Source organism: Triticum dicoccoides, chromosome 6A, assembly GCF_002162155.2.
Source record: "Triticum dicoccoides isolate Atlit2015 ecotype Zavitan chromosome 6A, WEW_v2.0, whole genome shotgun sequence".
Taxonomy (NCBI): domain Eukaryota; kingdom Viridiplantae; phylum Streptophyta; class Magnoliopsida; order Poales; family Poaceae; genus Triticum; species Triticum dicoccoides.
This window is the reverse complement of record NC_041390.1, coordinates 318,761,463-318,776,786: the sequence shown is the minus strand read 5'-3', so window position 1 is coordinate 318,776,786 and position 15,324 is coordinate 318,761,463. Positions and strand designations below refer to the sequence as shown.

General features: G+C 45.0%; 1 protein-coding gene and 1 long non-coding RNA gene across 4 annotated transcripts; one reads left to right on the top strand and one right to left on the bottom strand.

Annotated features, from left to right (window-relative positions):
- The first annotated feature begins 4,942 nt into the window (after positions 1-4,942).
- On the top strand, positions 4,943-10,621 carry LOC119316846 (probable protein phosphatase 2C 15). Its single transcript, XM_037591233.1, has 9 exons — positions 4,943-5,340; positions 6,089-6,260; positions 6,533-6,683; positions 6,764-6,827; positions 7,519-7,626; positions 8,406-8,531; positions 8,604-8,842; positions 9,452-9,654; positions 10,002-10,621. The coding sequence occupies exons 1-9, from the start codon at positions 5,095-5,097 to the stop codon at positions 10,034-10,036; spliced, it is 1,344 nt and encodes a 447-aa protein (XP_037447130.1). The 5' UTR covers positions 4,943-5,094; the 3' UTR covers positions 10,037-10,621.
- A 1,486-nt stretch (positions 10,622-12,107) lies between these two features.
- On the bottom strand, positions 12,108-14,643 carry LOC119316845. Of its 3 annotated transcripts, XR_005153352.1 has the most exons (4): positions 14,124-14,643; positions 13,156-13,953; positions 12,823-12,941; positions 12,108-12,464 (listed from the first exon to the last, which is right to left on the bottom strand). It is a non-coding gene; the product is annotated as an uncharacterized LOC119316845 (long non-coding RNA). The 3 variants fall into 3 exon arrangements; XR_005153351.1 differs by having other exon boundaries at positions 12,823-13,953; positions 14,025-14,643; XR_005153350.1 differs by having other exon boundaries at positions 12,823-13,953.
- Between the last annotated feature and the right edge of the window lie 681 nt (positions 14,644-15,324).

The following is a 15,324-nucleotide window of genomic DNA, read 5'->3' as shown; positions in this document are numbered from 1 at the left end:
AAGAAAATGTTATTGTTGATGCATTGTCTCATCGTTATACTATGCTTTCACAACTTGACTTTAAAATATTTGGTTTGGAGACCATCAAAGATCAATATGTGCATGATGCTGAATTTAAAGATGTATTGCAGAATTGTAAAGAAGGTAGAACATGGAACAAGTTCGTCGTTAACGATGGATTTGTGTTTTGTGCTAACAAGCTATGCATTCCAGCTAGCTCCGTTCGTCTCTTGTTGTTGCAGGAGGCGCATGGAGGAGGACTAATGGGACACTTTGGCGTGAAGAAGACAGAGGATATACTTGCTACACATTTCTTTTGGCCAAAGATGAGACGGGATGTTGAGCGTTTTGTTACTCGCTGCACTACATGTCAAAAAGCTAAGTCACGACTCAATCCTCATGGTTTATATATGCCTTTGCATGTACCTAGTGTTCCTTGGGAGGATATATCTATGGACTTTGTTTTAGGTTTACCTCGAACAAAGAAGGGGAGGGATAGCATATTTGTTGTCGTGGATAGATTCTCGAAAATGGCACACTTTATACCATGTCATAAAAGCGATGATGCTGTTAATGTTGCTGATTTGTTCTTTCGTGAAATTATTCGCTTGCATGGTGTGCCAAATACTATTGTTTCAGACCGTGATACTAAATTTCGTAGCCACTTTTGGAGATGTTTATGGGATAAGTTGGGGACTAAACTGCTTTTTGTACTACTTGTCACCCCCAAACTGATGGACAAACTGAAGTAGTCAATAGAACATTGTCTACTATGCTCAGGGCTGTTTTAAAGAATAATAAGAAAATGTGGGAAGAATGCTTGCCTCATATTGAATTTGCTTATAATCGTTCATTGCATTCTACTACTAAGATGTGCCCTTTTGAAATTGTGTATGGTTTCCTACCTCGTGCACCCATTGATTTGTTGCCTCTTCCATCTTCGGAGAAGGTTAATTTCGATGCTAAACAACGTGCTGAATTGATCTTAAAAATGCATGAGTTTACTAAGGACAACATTGAGCGTATGAATTCTAAATATAAACTTGCTGGAGATAAGGGTAGAAAACATGTTGTCTTTGCACCTGAAGATCTTATTTGGTTACATTTGCGTAAGGATAGGTTTCCTAATTTGCGCAAATCAAAGCTAATGCCACGTGCTGATAGTCCATTTAAGGTGTTAGAGAAAATAAATGATAATGCATATAAACTAGAGCTGCCTGCAGATTTTGGGGTTAGTCCCACTTTTAACATTGCAGATTTGAAGCCTTATTTGGGTGAGGAAGATGAGCTTCCGTCGAGGACGACTTCATTTCAAGAAGGGGAGGATGATGAGGACATCAATACCATTGTTACACCCACAGCCCCTACTACTACATATACTGGACCAATTACTAGAGCTCGCGCGTGCCAGTTAAATTATCAGGTACTTTCGTTTCTTGGTAATGATTCTAATGTTCACGAGAATATGATGCTGCCTAAATTGGATACATTTGTTTTGCTTACAAATGAAGGGCCTGGCATGGATAAGAGGGATGAACATTGGAGCACGAACAAGTATGGAGTTGATGGCACGCGCAAGGGGAACAAGAACAGAGTTACAAGTGATGATTTCAGGACTTTGAAGCCACCATAATGAGTGCATGAAGCCTTGGACGAAATATACAAGATGCCACTTCATAAATTTCGTCCAGAGGCTATTCTAGGTGCCGCGTCACCTTATTATTGGGTCAGGCCCATGTAATTTCGAAATACATAAGTATAGGCTGTTTTTAGAGTCTGTATGTGTGGGGAAATAAGAGATAGGGTTGGTTTCGGACCCCTTCCCCAAGGGCCACGAAATTACCCCCTCTTCCTCCATATATACAACCCTTAGGGCACCGTTTAGACTTTGGGTTTTGTTTAGATCAAAAGTTCGCCATAGCTGCAACTTCGCGTACTTCGTTTGTGTTCAACGACCAGACCAAGGCGTTACAGAACCCCACCTTCATTAATAAAGCTTTCCTCTTATATTCGCAATATCCCGATTGCAATCTTAGTTTCTTGCTTGTTCTTCGTTTGCTTGCAGGAAACAGGCCCTCGTGGTCAGGTTGATCGTGCTCCGGCGTGGTCAATAACCCTCGGAAGTTGGTTTAGCGATTGCTAAGGCGCGACGTCTCCCACGCTCGTAGTCGGATCGCCAAGGTCGACTCCCACAGAAAATGATAGCCACCATCTCATCGAAACATCGGGACACCTTTGCCTCTATCACAACACGTGCGGTACACTGGGATGTCAAGCCGGTCCCGTGATCGGCACCTCCTTGCCGCACGTGGCTCCAACTCGGAGGCACGTGACGGTGGCGCTAGCGGCGGCATGCGGGATGAGCCTCCGCCGACATCGAGCTTGCTCTTGCCCTTGCCGAAGAAACCCATGGCAACCTAGGGTTTTGCTGTCGCCGGGAAGGGAGTGAGTGTGGCCATATATGAACGGGGAGGAGAAGTGGATGAGCCCCCCTCGTCCCACACGCCTGCATTAGATGTAAACTTGGAACTTCGAGATGCTGCCGTGTGGGCCCGAGTTAGGTGGTCGCATCGACTACGGCCGCGGTAGTGGTTGGGCGGCTGACAGGTGGGGCCGTGGCGGACACCGAGCGAAAAGCGATGCATATACCTCGCGTCGTGTGGACAGAAATCAGATGCAAATATGGGCTAAAAATACGCCAGACACGAGCGCACTAGTTTTCGGTTTGAATTGACAGCGTTGGGACGATGTTCACGCGTGGCCGCGTTGGAGTTGCTCTAAGAGCAACTCTAGCAGACCCCGCAAAAACTTGACCCACAAAACGCGTTTGCGGTTTCACAAAGATTGCGTTTGCTGGTCGAAAACTAGCGCGGCAGAACAAATACCGCATCTAAACCTGCATAATTTGAAAAAACACTTTTGTGGGAGAAATTGCACAAACATAGTTCATCACATCACATACTACATAGTTCATACAAGCATAGATCATACTACATGCTACTTTAACTAGTACTAGAGGGGGTCTGATCTGACGGCGGTGAGGACGACACCGTGGAGGCCGAGCGACGCTCAATCCTCTCGCCGGAGCTGCACAGGTCGACGTACCTCACCACCTGCTCCGCGCGGATGTGGCGCCACTCCTCGGCCTTCTCGTTGGCGGCGACCGCCTGCCGCCACTCGAGGTCTTCGAGCTCCTCGGCATGGCGCCGACGCTCCTCCTCCTCGCGCATGCTCCGCTCGGTGATGGGGGCCCGCAACGGCGTCGACGTCCGCGACGTAGTCCTCGGGCCCGACGACTCCGCGGCGGCCGAGCGGAGCGGGCTTCTCCTTCACGGGGACGAAGGCGAACGGCACCAGCTCCTCCTTGTCCTCCAACCACTCCCTCTTCATGGGGAGGAAGCCCGCGTCGGAGGACGAAGAGCTCCCGGCGAACGACGACCTTGCGGAGGAGAGGGATGCGCACCGGTGGTCGTACTCTTCGGTCTCGTTTCCAGGTGCCGCGCTTCCTCGCGTCGTCGGACCGGACGCGTCGCTCGCGCTCCGGGTCCCTTCTGCCGCCGGATCTACTGCCGGAGCCGCATCCGGAGCTCCACATTCGGCCCCACATGGTGGCTGGAGGCGAGGCGCGTGGTCGCCGACGGCGAGAAATGTGAAGAGGGGAGAAGGGGAATCGGGCTCGGCGGCGGCGAAGGATAGGGTTTGGACCCATAAAAGAGTCGCGGAACCGCAGCTATAGCGGGCGAGGCGTGCGGTTTGCAAGTTGCGGCAAATTATTTTACGGGCCGGACGAGTATGCGGGCTCTGTTCTGCCCGAAAAATTGGGCCGAGCCTATATACTCATCGAAATTTTACGGGTCTGTGCGTTTTGCGGGGTTGCTCTAGGTGGCGTTTGGTTCAATGGCTATCCCTAGGTGGGTTGGGGATAACCAATTTTTTGAAGGATGTCACTCGTTTGGTTTGTAGGTAGCAAAGGATAGGGATAGCCAAGATGCTGAGAGTATTCCTCTAAAAGCTGGTTAACCAGAGTCGCCGAAATATGCCGGATGAGGGCAGCCATGCGCGCTCGCGTCGCACGCGAAATGTTTTTTTTCCAGCTGAATCGCCTCTCCCCAACGAAACCCATCTCTGAACACCCCTGCTCTCCCCACTTTCTCGATCACGGCTGGCGGCGCCGGCCGAGAAGCACAAAGGCGGCAGTCCTTGCCCTCTCCCCTTCTCCTTGCCTATCTGGGCTCTCTTGCCTGTCCCACGCGCGGCAAGGTGGCGGCAGCCTGGGCGTCTGGCAGTGTGGAGGCTACAGCTCGGGCGCATAGCAGCGGCGACGGCGGCTGGGCCGATGGGGCATGCAGCGGGAACGGCTGCTTGGGCGGTTCGTCCATGTCCTATCTCGCCTCATATCCAAGTGCACTATTCCCCATGCTCCGATTACCCTCTTTGAAATTCTACCCTTTAATGTGTTCCATTTGTTTCTCCATAAACTGCGAATGAACTGCAGCTATTTTTCATCCCTCTCCTTGATTTTCTTCTCTCTCTGAACTGCAACTTGTTCGCTTCTCCAGTTCTGCTTGTTTACAGAGGGACTCAATATCCATAACGTAATTAACAGTTGGACTATGTGAGTAGTTGCAACTTGTCTGATTTGAACTATGAAATTAATCAACGTTGTATTGAAACTGCTGCTACCCCCTAGCTAGCCACTTCTTATCCTTATCCAAACAATAAAATGTGGTTGTCCAACCTACCCCATCTCTCCCAACCAAACAACGAAAATTGACTATCCCCAACCAAGTGGTTGAGGATATCCTTAGCCAACTTAACCTTGCCCATGAACCAAACGCCACCCTAATAACCCTAATCCGAAGTCCGAACATGGCCCTCGTCGTCCATTGCCAACTTTTGCCGAAAAATGTCGAATGCGCGTGGCGGGCTGGATTTCCGCGTTCTGTACCCATGTGACCTCCTCCTCCCTTCCTTCCTCACCTCCTCTCTCTCTCTCCCCCCAAAAAAGCCCCTCACCAATACGGGTGAGACGGGACGAATTGGGGACCGCGCCTCTATAGCGGATCGGCGCGGCGGTGGTCGCAGGGCAGGGGGATGTCCACGCGGTCGAGGTCGGTGCAGGGCTCCGTGGGCGGCGGCGGCAGCACGGCTGGGGGCTCGGCCGTGCCGCTCGCCGTGCTTCTGCGGCGGGAGGTGGTCAGCGAGAGGACCGCCGCCGAGCGCCCGGAGCTCCAGCACGGCCTCTTCAGCCAAGCCAAGAAGGGCGAGGATTTTGTCTTCCTCAAGCCCGACTGCGAGCGTCTCCCCGGCTTCCCGCCATCCTCCTTCTCTGCCTTCGGCGTAAGCGCCCCACACCCTTACAATCGCATTTCGTGCGTGCCCGATCTGGCAGCGCCGTGCGTCACGTGGATACGTTACGTTGGTGCTCAATAATTCTAAGTTCACGTGGATCGGGTTGGATGCGTGCGTGCGTGCGTGCGTGAATTGTGAGGCTTGCTCGATTTTGTTTATGCTCGGTTGTTGGAGAATTCTGGATTCTGGAATTCGTTTGGAGGGAAGCTTTGAATTCGTTTGGAGATTGGGATGCTGACTCTATATATGGTTTATGTGTGCATAACAGATATTCCCTCTGTTCCTAAATACGTATTTGTTTTTTTTAGAGATTTCAAATGTACTACCACATACGGATGTATATAGACATATTTTAGAGTGTAGATTCACTCATTTTGCTCCGTATGTAGTCATTTGTTGAAATCTTTAGAAAGACAAATACTCCCTCCGTCCGAAAAAGCTTTTTCGGATGGAGGGAGTATTTAGGAACGGAGGGAGTACTAGTTTCACAATGAAATTAAGGTTAATTTATCGTCAACAATGAATGAATGCATGTGTCCAATTGAATTATGTAATGCTGGACTTGCTGGCTATAGCACAAAGTATCTTTTTTTTGAAAAAATAGCACAAAGTATCTTAATTTGCTGTAGTTCCACATTTTAGACTTTTTTGAAGAAATTTTGGAGGCAATAATTTTGATGAATAATCAACTAGAAGCAATTGTTCAGAGCCTCTCAGCGCGGTGGTTTTATTGCAGCTGTTTGATGGGCACAATGGGAATGGAGCCGCTATTTATACAAAGGAGAATCTCTTGAACAACATCTTGGGTGCAGTCCCTGCTGATCTCAACAGGGAGGACTGGCTTGCTGCGCTTCCAAGGGCGATGGTTGCAGCATTTGTCAAAACCGATAAAGATTTCCAAACAGTAGGTGCGTCAAGTGATAATTAAAGCAATTTTCACTAATCCTCCAGTATTCTGAGTTATCTTATAAAAAGGAGATTTATCTGTCATCAGAGCCAGCAAAAAGAGATCTTTTGATCGGTCATTAGAATCTTCCATATGCTGGCATGGATCTTGTTTATTCCTGTTCTTTGGTCTCTAATGACATACATTTGTGAAACATTTGGAATAACTTGTTCAAACATTACTAGCATCAACCTAAATTAAATGTCCTACTGATATCACTTTCTTTCTTTACAGCACGCTCTTCAGGAACAACAGTGACATTTGTCATAATAGATGGATTGGTTGTTACTGTTGCATCTGTTGGTGATTCGCGTTGTGTATTAGAAGCTGAAGGTTCAATTTATCAGTTATCTTCGGATCATCGTTTCGATGCCAGTAAAGAGGAGTAAGATTGTTCTCCTGATATAAGCCTTCTCACTTCTCATGGCAAAAACTTATCTGTTGCCACTTGATTTTGATGTGCAGGGTTGATCGTGTAACAGAAGCTGGAGGTGATGTTGGAAGGCTAAATGTTGTTGGTGGTGCTGAGGTTTCAACTTTGCTTATTTTGCCATTCAAGTTAATTTTCTTGCATCAAGGTTCATTGTTGCCATTTCTGTTGCTTCAGTTTATGAGATACTCGTACTCGACTTGGAAATTTGCAGTATTTATGGTGACTGTTAGGAGACATATTATCCTTTAACCTGTTCTTCAGTACTGAAAAATTTATGCAGTCTTTGGTGACATTGATTAACATTAGCCACAGATATATCTACTCCCCCGGCCCTTTTTAATCGTCGCGGGTGTGCTTGCTCATCGGAGTTGGGTGTCGCGACAGTAATTAGGACCGGAGGAAGTAGCATTTTAGCTGCATATGTTAATTGTATGTTGCCCTCTAATGTTAACTTTTTTGTTTCATGTTAAATGTGCTCCCTAGTATTGAATTTGCTTTTGAACTTGATCCAAAGTGTTTGCTACACAGCTGTTAAATGCCAATTTTTAAAACCTTGATTGGATTTTTAGAGTTTTAACGGCATATAACATATTAGTTTATGCAAGAGACATGGTACCCAATCGTGCATTCGTGTTAGGAGTGGAACAGGAGGAAGTGCCCAATATAGGTGGAGGGTGTAAGATGAGGGACATTGTTTTTTTTTCATTGATACATTTTGCATGTGTTTTTTCTAGTTTTCATATTCTTTTCATTTGCTTTACTAATGCATGCTTTTCTTCACCTCCAGATTGGCCCCCTTAGATGCTGGCCTGGGGGTTTGTGCCTGTCAAGGACAATCGGAGATCAGGACGTGGGTGAATTTATCGTTCCTGTTCCTCTCGTCAAGCAAGTAAAGGTATGTCTGGAAATGCAGAACACATTATAACAGTTTTAACTTAAGGCTGGAGCACGGTGGTTGCGCTCAGAGGAAGTGGGTAGATTACAGTCATCTAATCTGGGAAGGGAGGGGCGCTGAGATCTAGGGGTATGCGACGGAGCGGCGGCGGCTGGGCTCCCCTTCTTCTCTGGTCCGGTGGCCTGGCCATTGGGTCTCTTCTTCTCCAGTGCGGCGGCACACCAGCAAGGGGGTATGCGACGGAGTTGCGGCGGCTGGGCTCCCCTTCTCTGGTCCGGTGGGCTGGCCACTGGGTCTCTTCTTATCCTGTGCGGCTGCACTCCAGCAGGGGGGTATGCGACGGAGTGGCGGCGGCTGGGCTCCCCTTCTCTTGTCCGGTGGGCCGGCCACTGGGTCTCTTCATATCCAGTGCGGTGGCACTCCAGCAAGGGGAGGGAGCGGCAGCAGTGGCGGCGCAGAGCTCAGGTCGGGTGAAGGCAGGATGAGGCGAGAAAAGGGGAACGGTGGTTCGTGGGTAATGATACGTACGGGGTTAGGCTTTTCCTGGTTTCCCCGTGTCCGATCAGTATCTGGGGTATCCCAGACGTATCTGAATTAGTTTAATTATTTGGAAAAAAATATCGGCGGATACGTACTTTGATATGTTTCAGCGGGTATCCGGACGTATCTAACCCCTGACACAGCAGTTTGCTGCCATCTCCGAGTAACCTAGTGTATTATTTATGTTAATCTGATCCCTGGATTCTGAAAAGTACCGATATATTTTTTAATGTGTCTAGTTATCTACTGCTGGAGGCCGGCTTATTATTTCAAGCGATGGTGTTTGGGATGCTTTGACTGCAGAACAGGCTCTGAACTGTTCAAGAGGACTTCCTCCTGAAGCTGCAGCCGAGCAAATTGTTAAAGTACACCCCTCCTCTCTCTCTAACCCTGACTCTTTCATGATGCTCTTCTTTACACATTCAAATATTTTTCAGGACGCAGTGCACTCAAAGGGACTGAGGGATGACACCACTTGTATAGTCGTTGACCTAGTACCAGAAAAAGGCAACCCAGCTATGTCAGCTCCTAAAAAGCAACCAGGAATGGGTGTTTTCAAAAATATGTTTCGCAAGAAAACATCTTCCGACTCATCATCCCATGCAGATAGAGAATATATGGATCCAGACGTTGTAGAAGAGATATTTGAGGATGAATGTGCATTGCTCTCTAGACGGTTGGTTCTATAATTCTATTTTCGATCATCAAAAGAGCAAATGGTCATGAAGTTCAGTTATGATTATATAATCGTGTTGAAGGTTTCCAACGCATCATCAACCATAATAGATTCTTACTGAAAGAAAAATGAGAAAGTCGATTAATAAATTCTTTTGCATTCTTACTTGTTCTCTAGAAGTTTGCACATTCATTTTCCATTTTGACGACCAACAGTGTTAGCTTAATCAATAACCTTCTCACGGGCCTAGAATAAACTTACGGATGGTTTCTCGCTACAAAATGAAAAACAACTTGAGGACACGTACCATCCTTTTGGATTCTGGCTGAAGTAATTTATAAAGATGCACACCATGAGGAAAGTTAGATGAAGTTAAAGTGCAAACATATAGAGCACATAAACTCATTCAAACAGCATAACATTGTCATGTTTGAAGTATTTGGATCTGGCCTTCCGTTCTATTGCATGCAAAACCCTCAAAATATTTTGTTCATTCACATTATCTTCCTATCTGCTGCTGAGCGCAACCTTGTTTGGTTGATATTCTGAATTCCTTCAGTTTGCACCAAGACCTGTGCATATGGCTCAAATTTCATTTTTTAACCGCAGGCTGGATTCTGAATACCCTGTTCGAAATATGTTCAAACTCTTTATATGTGCTATTTGTCAAGTAGAGTTAAAGCCAAATCAAGGGATATCTGTACATGAAGATTCATCACAACCTGGGAACTTGCGTCGATGGGATGGTCCGTTCCTTTGCCAAAGCTGTCAGGAAAAAAAAGAAGCCATGGAGGGAAAGCGCCGTTCACGAGGTATTGTTTGCAGAGCTGTTTATATACTACTCCCTCCGTCGATACTCCCTCTGTTCCACAATGTAGTGCATGTTTGATTTTTAGAAAGTCAAACAAGTCTACATTTGACCAAGATTGTAGGGAAAATATCAACATCTAAAAGCCAAAACTAGAATCATTAGATTCATCATGAAGTCTGTTTTCATATTTTAAATATTTACTATTTTAAATGCTGATAGTTTATTCTATAAACTTGGTCAAACGTAGACATGTTTGAGTTTCTAAAAACCAAATATGCACTACATTGTGGAATGGAGGGAGTATGAAGTACATAAACTTTTTCCTTATGTATTGTTAACTTGCTACAGATTCGTCATCGAGAAATAGCGGGTCCAGTGAATAGTCGCCAAGGTTAAAGTTGTCTTGCTTTTAAAAAAGGGTTATGATACCAGAGAGCTACTGACCTCACAATGCCTAAGCCTCCAAGAGACAATCATTCTGCGGCATTTCACGTTGTTTTGGCACTTCCGTGATCACATGGACTGGTTGGGGTATTTGATCTGAGATTGAAATATGAATTGCCATGAAGCAGGTGGTTACTGTTCAATAGCCTATTATGCCATTTGAAGTGGCAAGCATATACCTTGTTTTTAATTAAAGGGACAAGCTTTTTGCTCGACAGTTTCACACAGATCATTTGACCTTGGTGGCAAATACAGGCCCAAAGATCATTGATTGAGAACGGCATGCCATGTTGACATATCTATTCTTAGGTCAAACTATAGTGTGAATTACTGATCACATATAGAGCTCCGGTCAGTAGGGCTTTGTAATTCTCAATATGAGTAGGTGAGTTTCTTCTGACCGACCTTGACTTGTGGTCGAGAAATACTCAACCCTTGTTGAAGTTCAGCTTTTCCTAACTCTTCTGTAATTAATTAGCATATAAATAAATTCTTTCAAACAACTGTGGCTTGATTGATCAGCAGGACATTTCTGTGCTTGTTTACAATGTACATAATCTTGCTAACAAAGCTTATTTGTTTCTCCATTGTGTCCTACCTCCTGTGCTTGTGGCTGCTGTTAGTAAATCTCAGTTTATCTGGAGGCGCACGCAGTCTCGCTAACAAATTCATTATCCGGAGCCTGGAAGTGTACGGAGTCTCTGGGCAATTGTTTGAGTTATTGCAGTTTGCGCAAAATTAAAATGAACAAACTGATTACAGCAGAATATTTGTGACACGAAGATGCAGCCATCATTCGGAACAACGCATGATCCCACCATAGGATGATCGTATGTTTGCTGAACGATTGCGTCTCCCGCAAAAAAGAGAAAACAGCCCACATGCCGGCCCGGGTGCACCTGTCGCATGCATCACAAACGCCTCTAGCCGGCGCAACAAACACGAGTTTAAATTGCCGTTTAGTGTGCTGTTCTGTGCTTCTGAATCGCCCACCAGCGTGATGAATAGGGGGTGGAGCTGACATCACGACGTGTTTTACAGTGTACTAGATGATTGATGGTGCGCGTTGCTGCGCCCGTCTATTTTGATTCTTAGTTATTACTCCCTCCATTCCAAAATATAGTGCGCCCACGCTTCCTGAGGTCGAACTTTGACCATAAATTTGACGAACGAGACCGACTGCGGCGGGAGAAAAAGTTACATAATTAAAAACTTCTTTCGAATACGAATTCACTGATATAACTTTTGCCCCCGCTGCAATTGGTCTTGATAGTTAAATTTACGGTCAAAGTTAAAGCACGTGGATAGAGGAAGCACTACATTGTGGAATGGAGGGAGTATTAGGTTAGGGATGTAATGTGGTTTGTATATATTTGCTTGCATTGTTTTGAAATATTATGATTTCCTATAATTTGTATTTTTCATTATTTAAAAAAGTAATGGTATGTAAGTAAAGAGAGAAATCTAATTGTACATGTAGCTCGTATGTAGCTCATCTTCACTTGGGGATACATTACAACTTCCATGTGAACATAAGGTTACATATAATTACTAGCAAAAGAGCCCGTGCGTTGCAACGGGAGAAGAAAATATCACACTGCCCTAACCCAATAACCATAACATGGGTTGTATGCGACATTTCCTAAACCTAGACCTATTTCCAAATCATCCCTAACCCTCACTATCTCATATACTTTTTCTTTTTTCCTTTTAAACCCGTGTGTTGCAACGGGAGAAAAAACTATCTCACGATGTTTGATATTGAGCATTTGTTCCTACTGAGACCAAACAGGGAGATATCATTTCTATCGACCAAGAGTATATTTGCAATATTACATAAAATGCAATCATTCTAGCAGAAATAACACCACCATTACAAAAAAAAAGATTGTAGATTTGTCAATTATTCTAGCATTGGCCCATTATGCTACTATGGATAGACCGGGGCATCATTTGTGATTAATCACTGGGACATTCATTGTGTTTTATAATGCTAATGCAAGTAGAAAATGGACGGAAACCAAATATTAGATTTTCTTTCTGTCCGAAAAATGTCTCCTTGGTAATTCTGTAATTGTGCACACACCCCAAGTTTCATTAGGAGAAAACAGAATGAACCTACAGTACATACACTATCTCCCCAAAATCCATAGGCTCCAGGAGTATGTATTACATTTATTATACAAAGAAAATGAAAATCCGACAAACCCACTTCTGGAGGCCAAGCACCAATGAACATCACCGTCGTATTTTTTTTGTTGGGTAGTGGGGCAGAATTATGATTGAGATGTGATGTACCTGCTAAAGGAACTGGAACCAACTCATCAATCTGCAAACTACCATTTGCCGGAATGCTAGAGAAATGATCTGCATTTCAAGATACAATGCAGAAGTGTAGACTGTTAGGACTTCTACAGTTTTTGTTAAAAAAAGTATGTTGGGACATAGCAAGTTGAAATCGTCCGACATATAAACAGTCAGTTAGGATCAACGGCATAATACTTTTTTACGAGGTTCATATAAAAGCAGCTATCTAGAATCCCACTCCAAAAAATTATGTAGAGCCAATGGGGGTCCAAACAAAGAACCTCATATGTGCTAATAAATTTTGACAAACTTATATCCGTACTAATAACCTTTCCAGACAGTACTAAAAAAGAACTAGGAAATTGCCCCCATTGAATGATGAAAAACAAATGGAAGATAATAGGTTGTTCATATGCACCTGACTTTCCACCAAAACCAAACGTCAACCATCCTCGTCAGCTTCAAGTTCTGTTGTAATACCGATTCCTTTGCACCAATAATCTAATCTCTACCACGTAATTGACAGGTTTTATCTCCCTGAAAACATCATTTGAATAAATTGGCTTTAGTTAGTATGTTTATTTTTTCAAAACCAGCAATGAAAAACTTTAATTTTCAGGGGAAGCTTCACTTTCCAAAGAAATTTATCTAGAAATTAATATTTCTCAAGTTCATTCTCTTGTAGAGACAGCTAACAGAAAAAATCCCATCAGAAGTATAATTGAATCTTTATCAATGCAGAAATTGACACCTTCACAAGTAGCTTGGAGGCTGTTTCTCAATTTTAAAATATCGCACCAATGTGTCCATGTACTTTGCACCGACTCCCATCCATTTTTAAGAATCTCAGCAACAGAGAGACCTTTGCTAAAGTAAATGTTGTGCAGCCTAAGGATAAGACGGAGTAAAAGGTTCACAATCCATAAACCTTCCATGTAGATACAACCAATTTACAAGCCCATAAATCAAGTCCTTTTATTTGTTTGCTATAGGTGGAAGAGCCTGGGGTTCTATCAGTGACAAGATGGGGTTTCTGTCAATGACAAGATGAATGGTGGAGATGCCGGCAAGCAACATTGCAGTCAAATAAATGCTTTAAGCAATTACTGTGTCCCAATGCAAACTATGAAAAAATTTAGGGAACACTTGAACGGAAGTACGTATCACCCATCTCTTCTAAAAATTAAATGTTTCACCTATATTTCGTTCATTTGTTCAATCACATGCTATTGGATTCAAGCCACACACGGTAACCATAGTTGGCGACTGGTGCTAAATCATAAAATGAAAAAGATAACACAAGCATAATGATATTCACCTAATTCTGAGATCTCTATGAACATCATTTTGGTTTCTACATAATGTATTGTATATTATACCAGAGATTCAGGAAATAACCATAAATAATAAGCTTTGTAGCAAATTACTCTCCTTCCAACCATCCCGCCAGTACGCTTGCTCCCTTGCAGGCATTGACACAAGCACATGGGGATTGAATCAATCAGGCTAGTCAGTGAACCGGTTCAGCACTTGTCCGTTCAATGTATTTCTGTGTTCAAAATTTAGCATCAGACATAACGGGTATGTGTTGTAGGTACAAATAAAATTCAGAAAGAGTACCGGGCTTTGACTGAGCTGCTGCATGGTGCTTGCCGTCGAGTTGGTGCTTGAGTTTGAGAGTAAGAGGGGAGGGCAGGGAAGAGGCAGGAAAGTACGGACCTGACGGACACATCAAACAGCTTGGCCTCCAGGCAGTCATCGTGCTCCTCAAAGGCAGTGCAGAGGCGTCACACAAGAGTGCCCAGGGACTCCCACATCTTCCCTGCCCTGCCGGCGGCGAGGGGCATCCCGCCCGCAAGCACCATGGTCTTGTCGAACTGGTCCATGGCCGCTGCCCATGGCGTGCAAGCGGTTGATTGCGGGGCTGCAGCAGATGGCGCTGGAGACGTGCAACAACGGTGCTGCACAGGCGAGGTGGGTAGACGCGGGAGGAGGCACAGGGGACGACGGTCGGGAACTGCGCAAGAGGCCGGTCGCGGCGCCGGTCGGACATCGATCACGCGGCTCGACAAAAGGCGGCCATGGCTCCGGAGCACGTGTGCACAGTGTAATCGGGGCGGCGCAGAACGAGGAGATTGAGGAGGAGGCCCGGCGCTCGCGCCACGGACGATCGGTGACGGATCGGATCTGGGTGGAAGGAGAGGCCATGGATCGAGGCCAGCTCGGGAGGTTGCGAATGAACAACAGATGGAGAGAGAAGAAAAGATCGTGCTATTAGTACCACCTCCTTTATATTACGATTTTGTCTACACGAATCGTAAAAGCATATTACGACTATGTGAAAGCGTATTATGACGGTGAATTCGACAAAGTCAATTCATGCTTTATTATTAGGGAGAAATTAACAGTGCCATAAGCCAATCTATCCATGGTAAAAAAAATGACTATGCATAGTTTGGTTAGCATACAAGTTTGTTTGCAGTTGCATACGAATATGGAATTAAACACAATATAAAATTGCAATGTATAAAGATAGAAGAAAGCGGCATGGCAGTAAATAATTTGAAAATATATTGTATTGCAGCATAGAGCGAATTGGAGAAGATGCAGACCTCAAATAGGAACCAGAAAATATTGCACAGAATATTCTATAATTATGGATACATCTGACAGGACATAGGACGGGAGAAGTAAAATCATACTATCAAAGAAAATTAAGAATCTTGATTATGATTACTTATCATATTGTTCGTGGTAAGAGCATCTCCAGCCGTGCCCTTAGGAAGGCCCAGTCGCGCCCCCAGGAACCCGATTTTTATCGACCTGGGCCGGAATCAGCACCGGCAGACCCAGACCGAACTCGACACGCTGGAGGGCGCCGGGGCGAGCGGTTTTGGCGTGAAAGAGCCGTGGGCCAGCC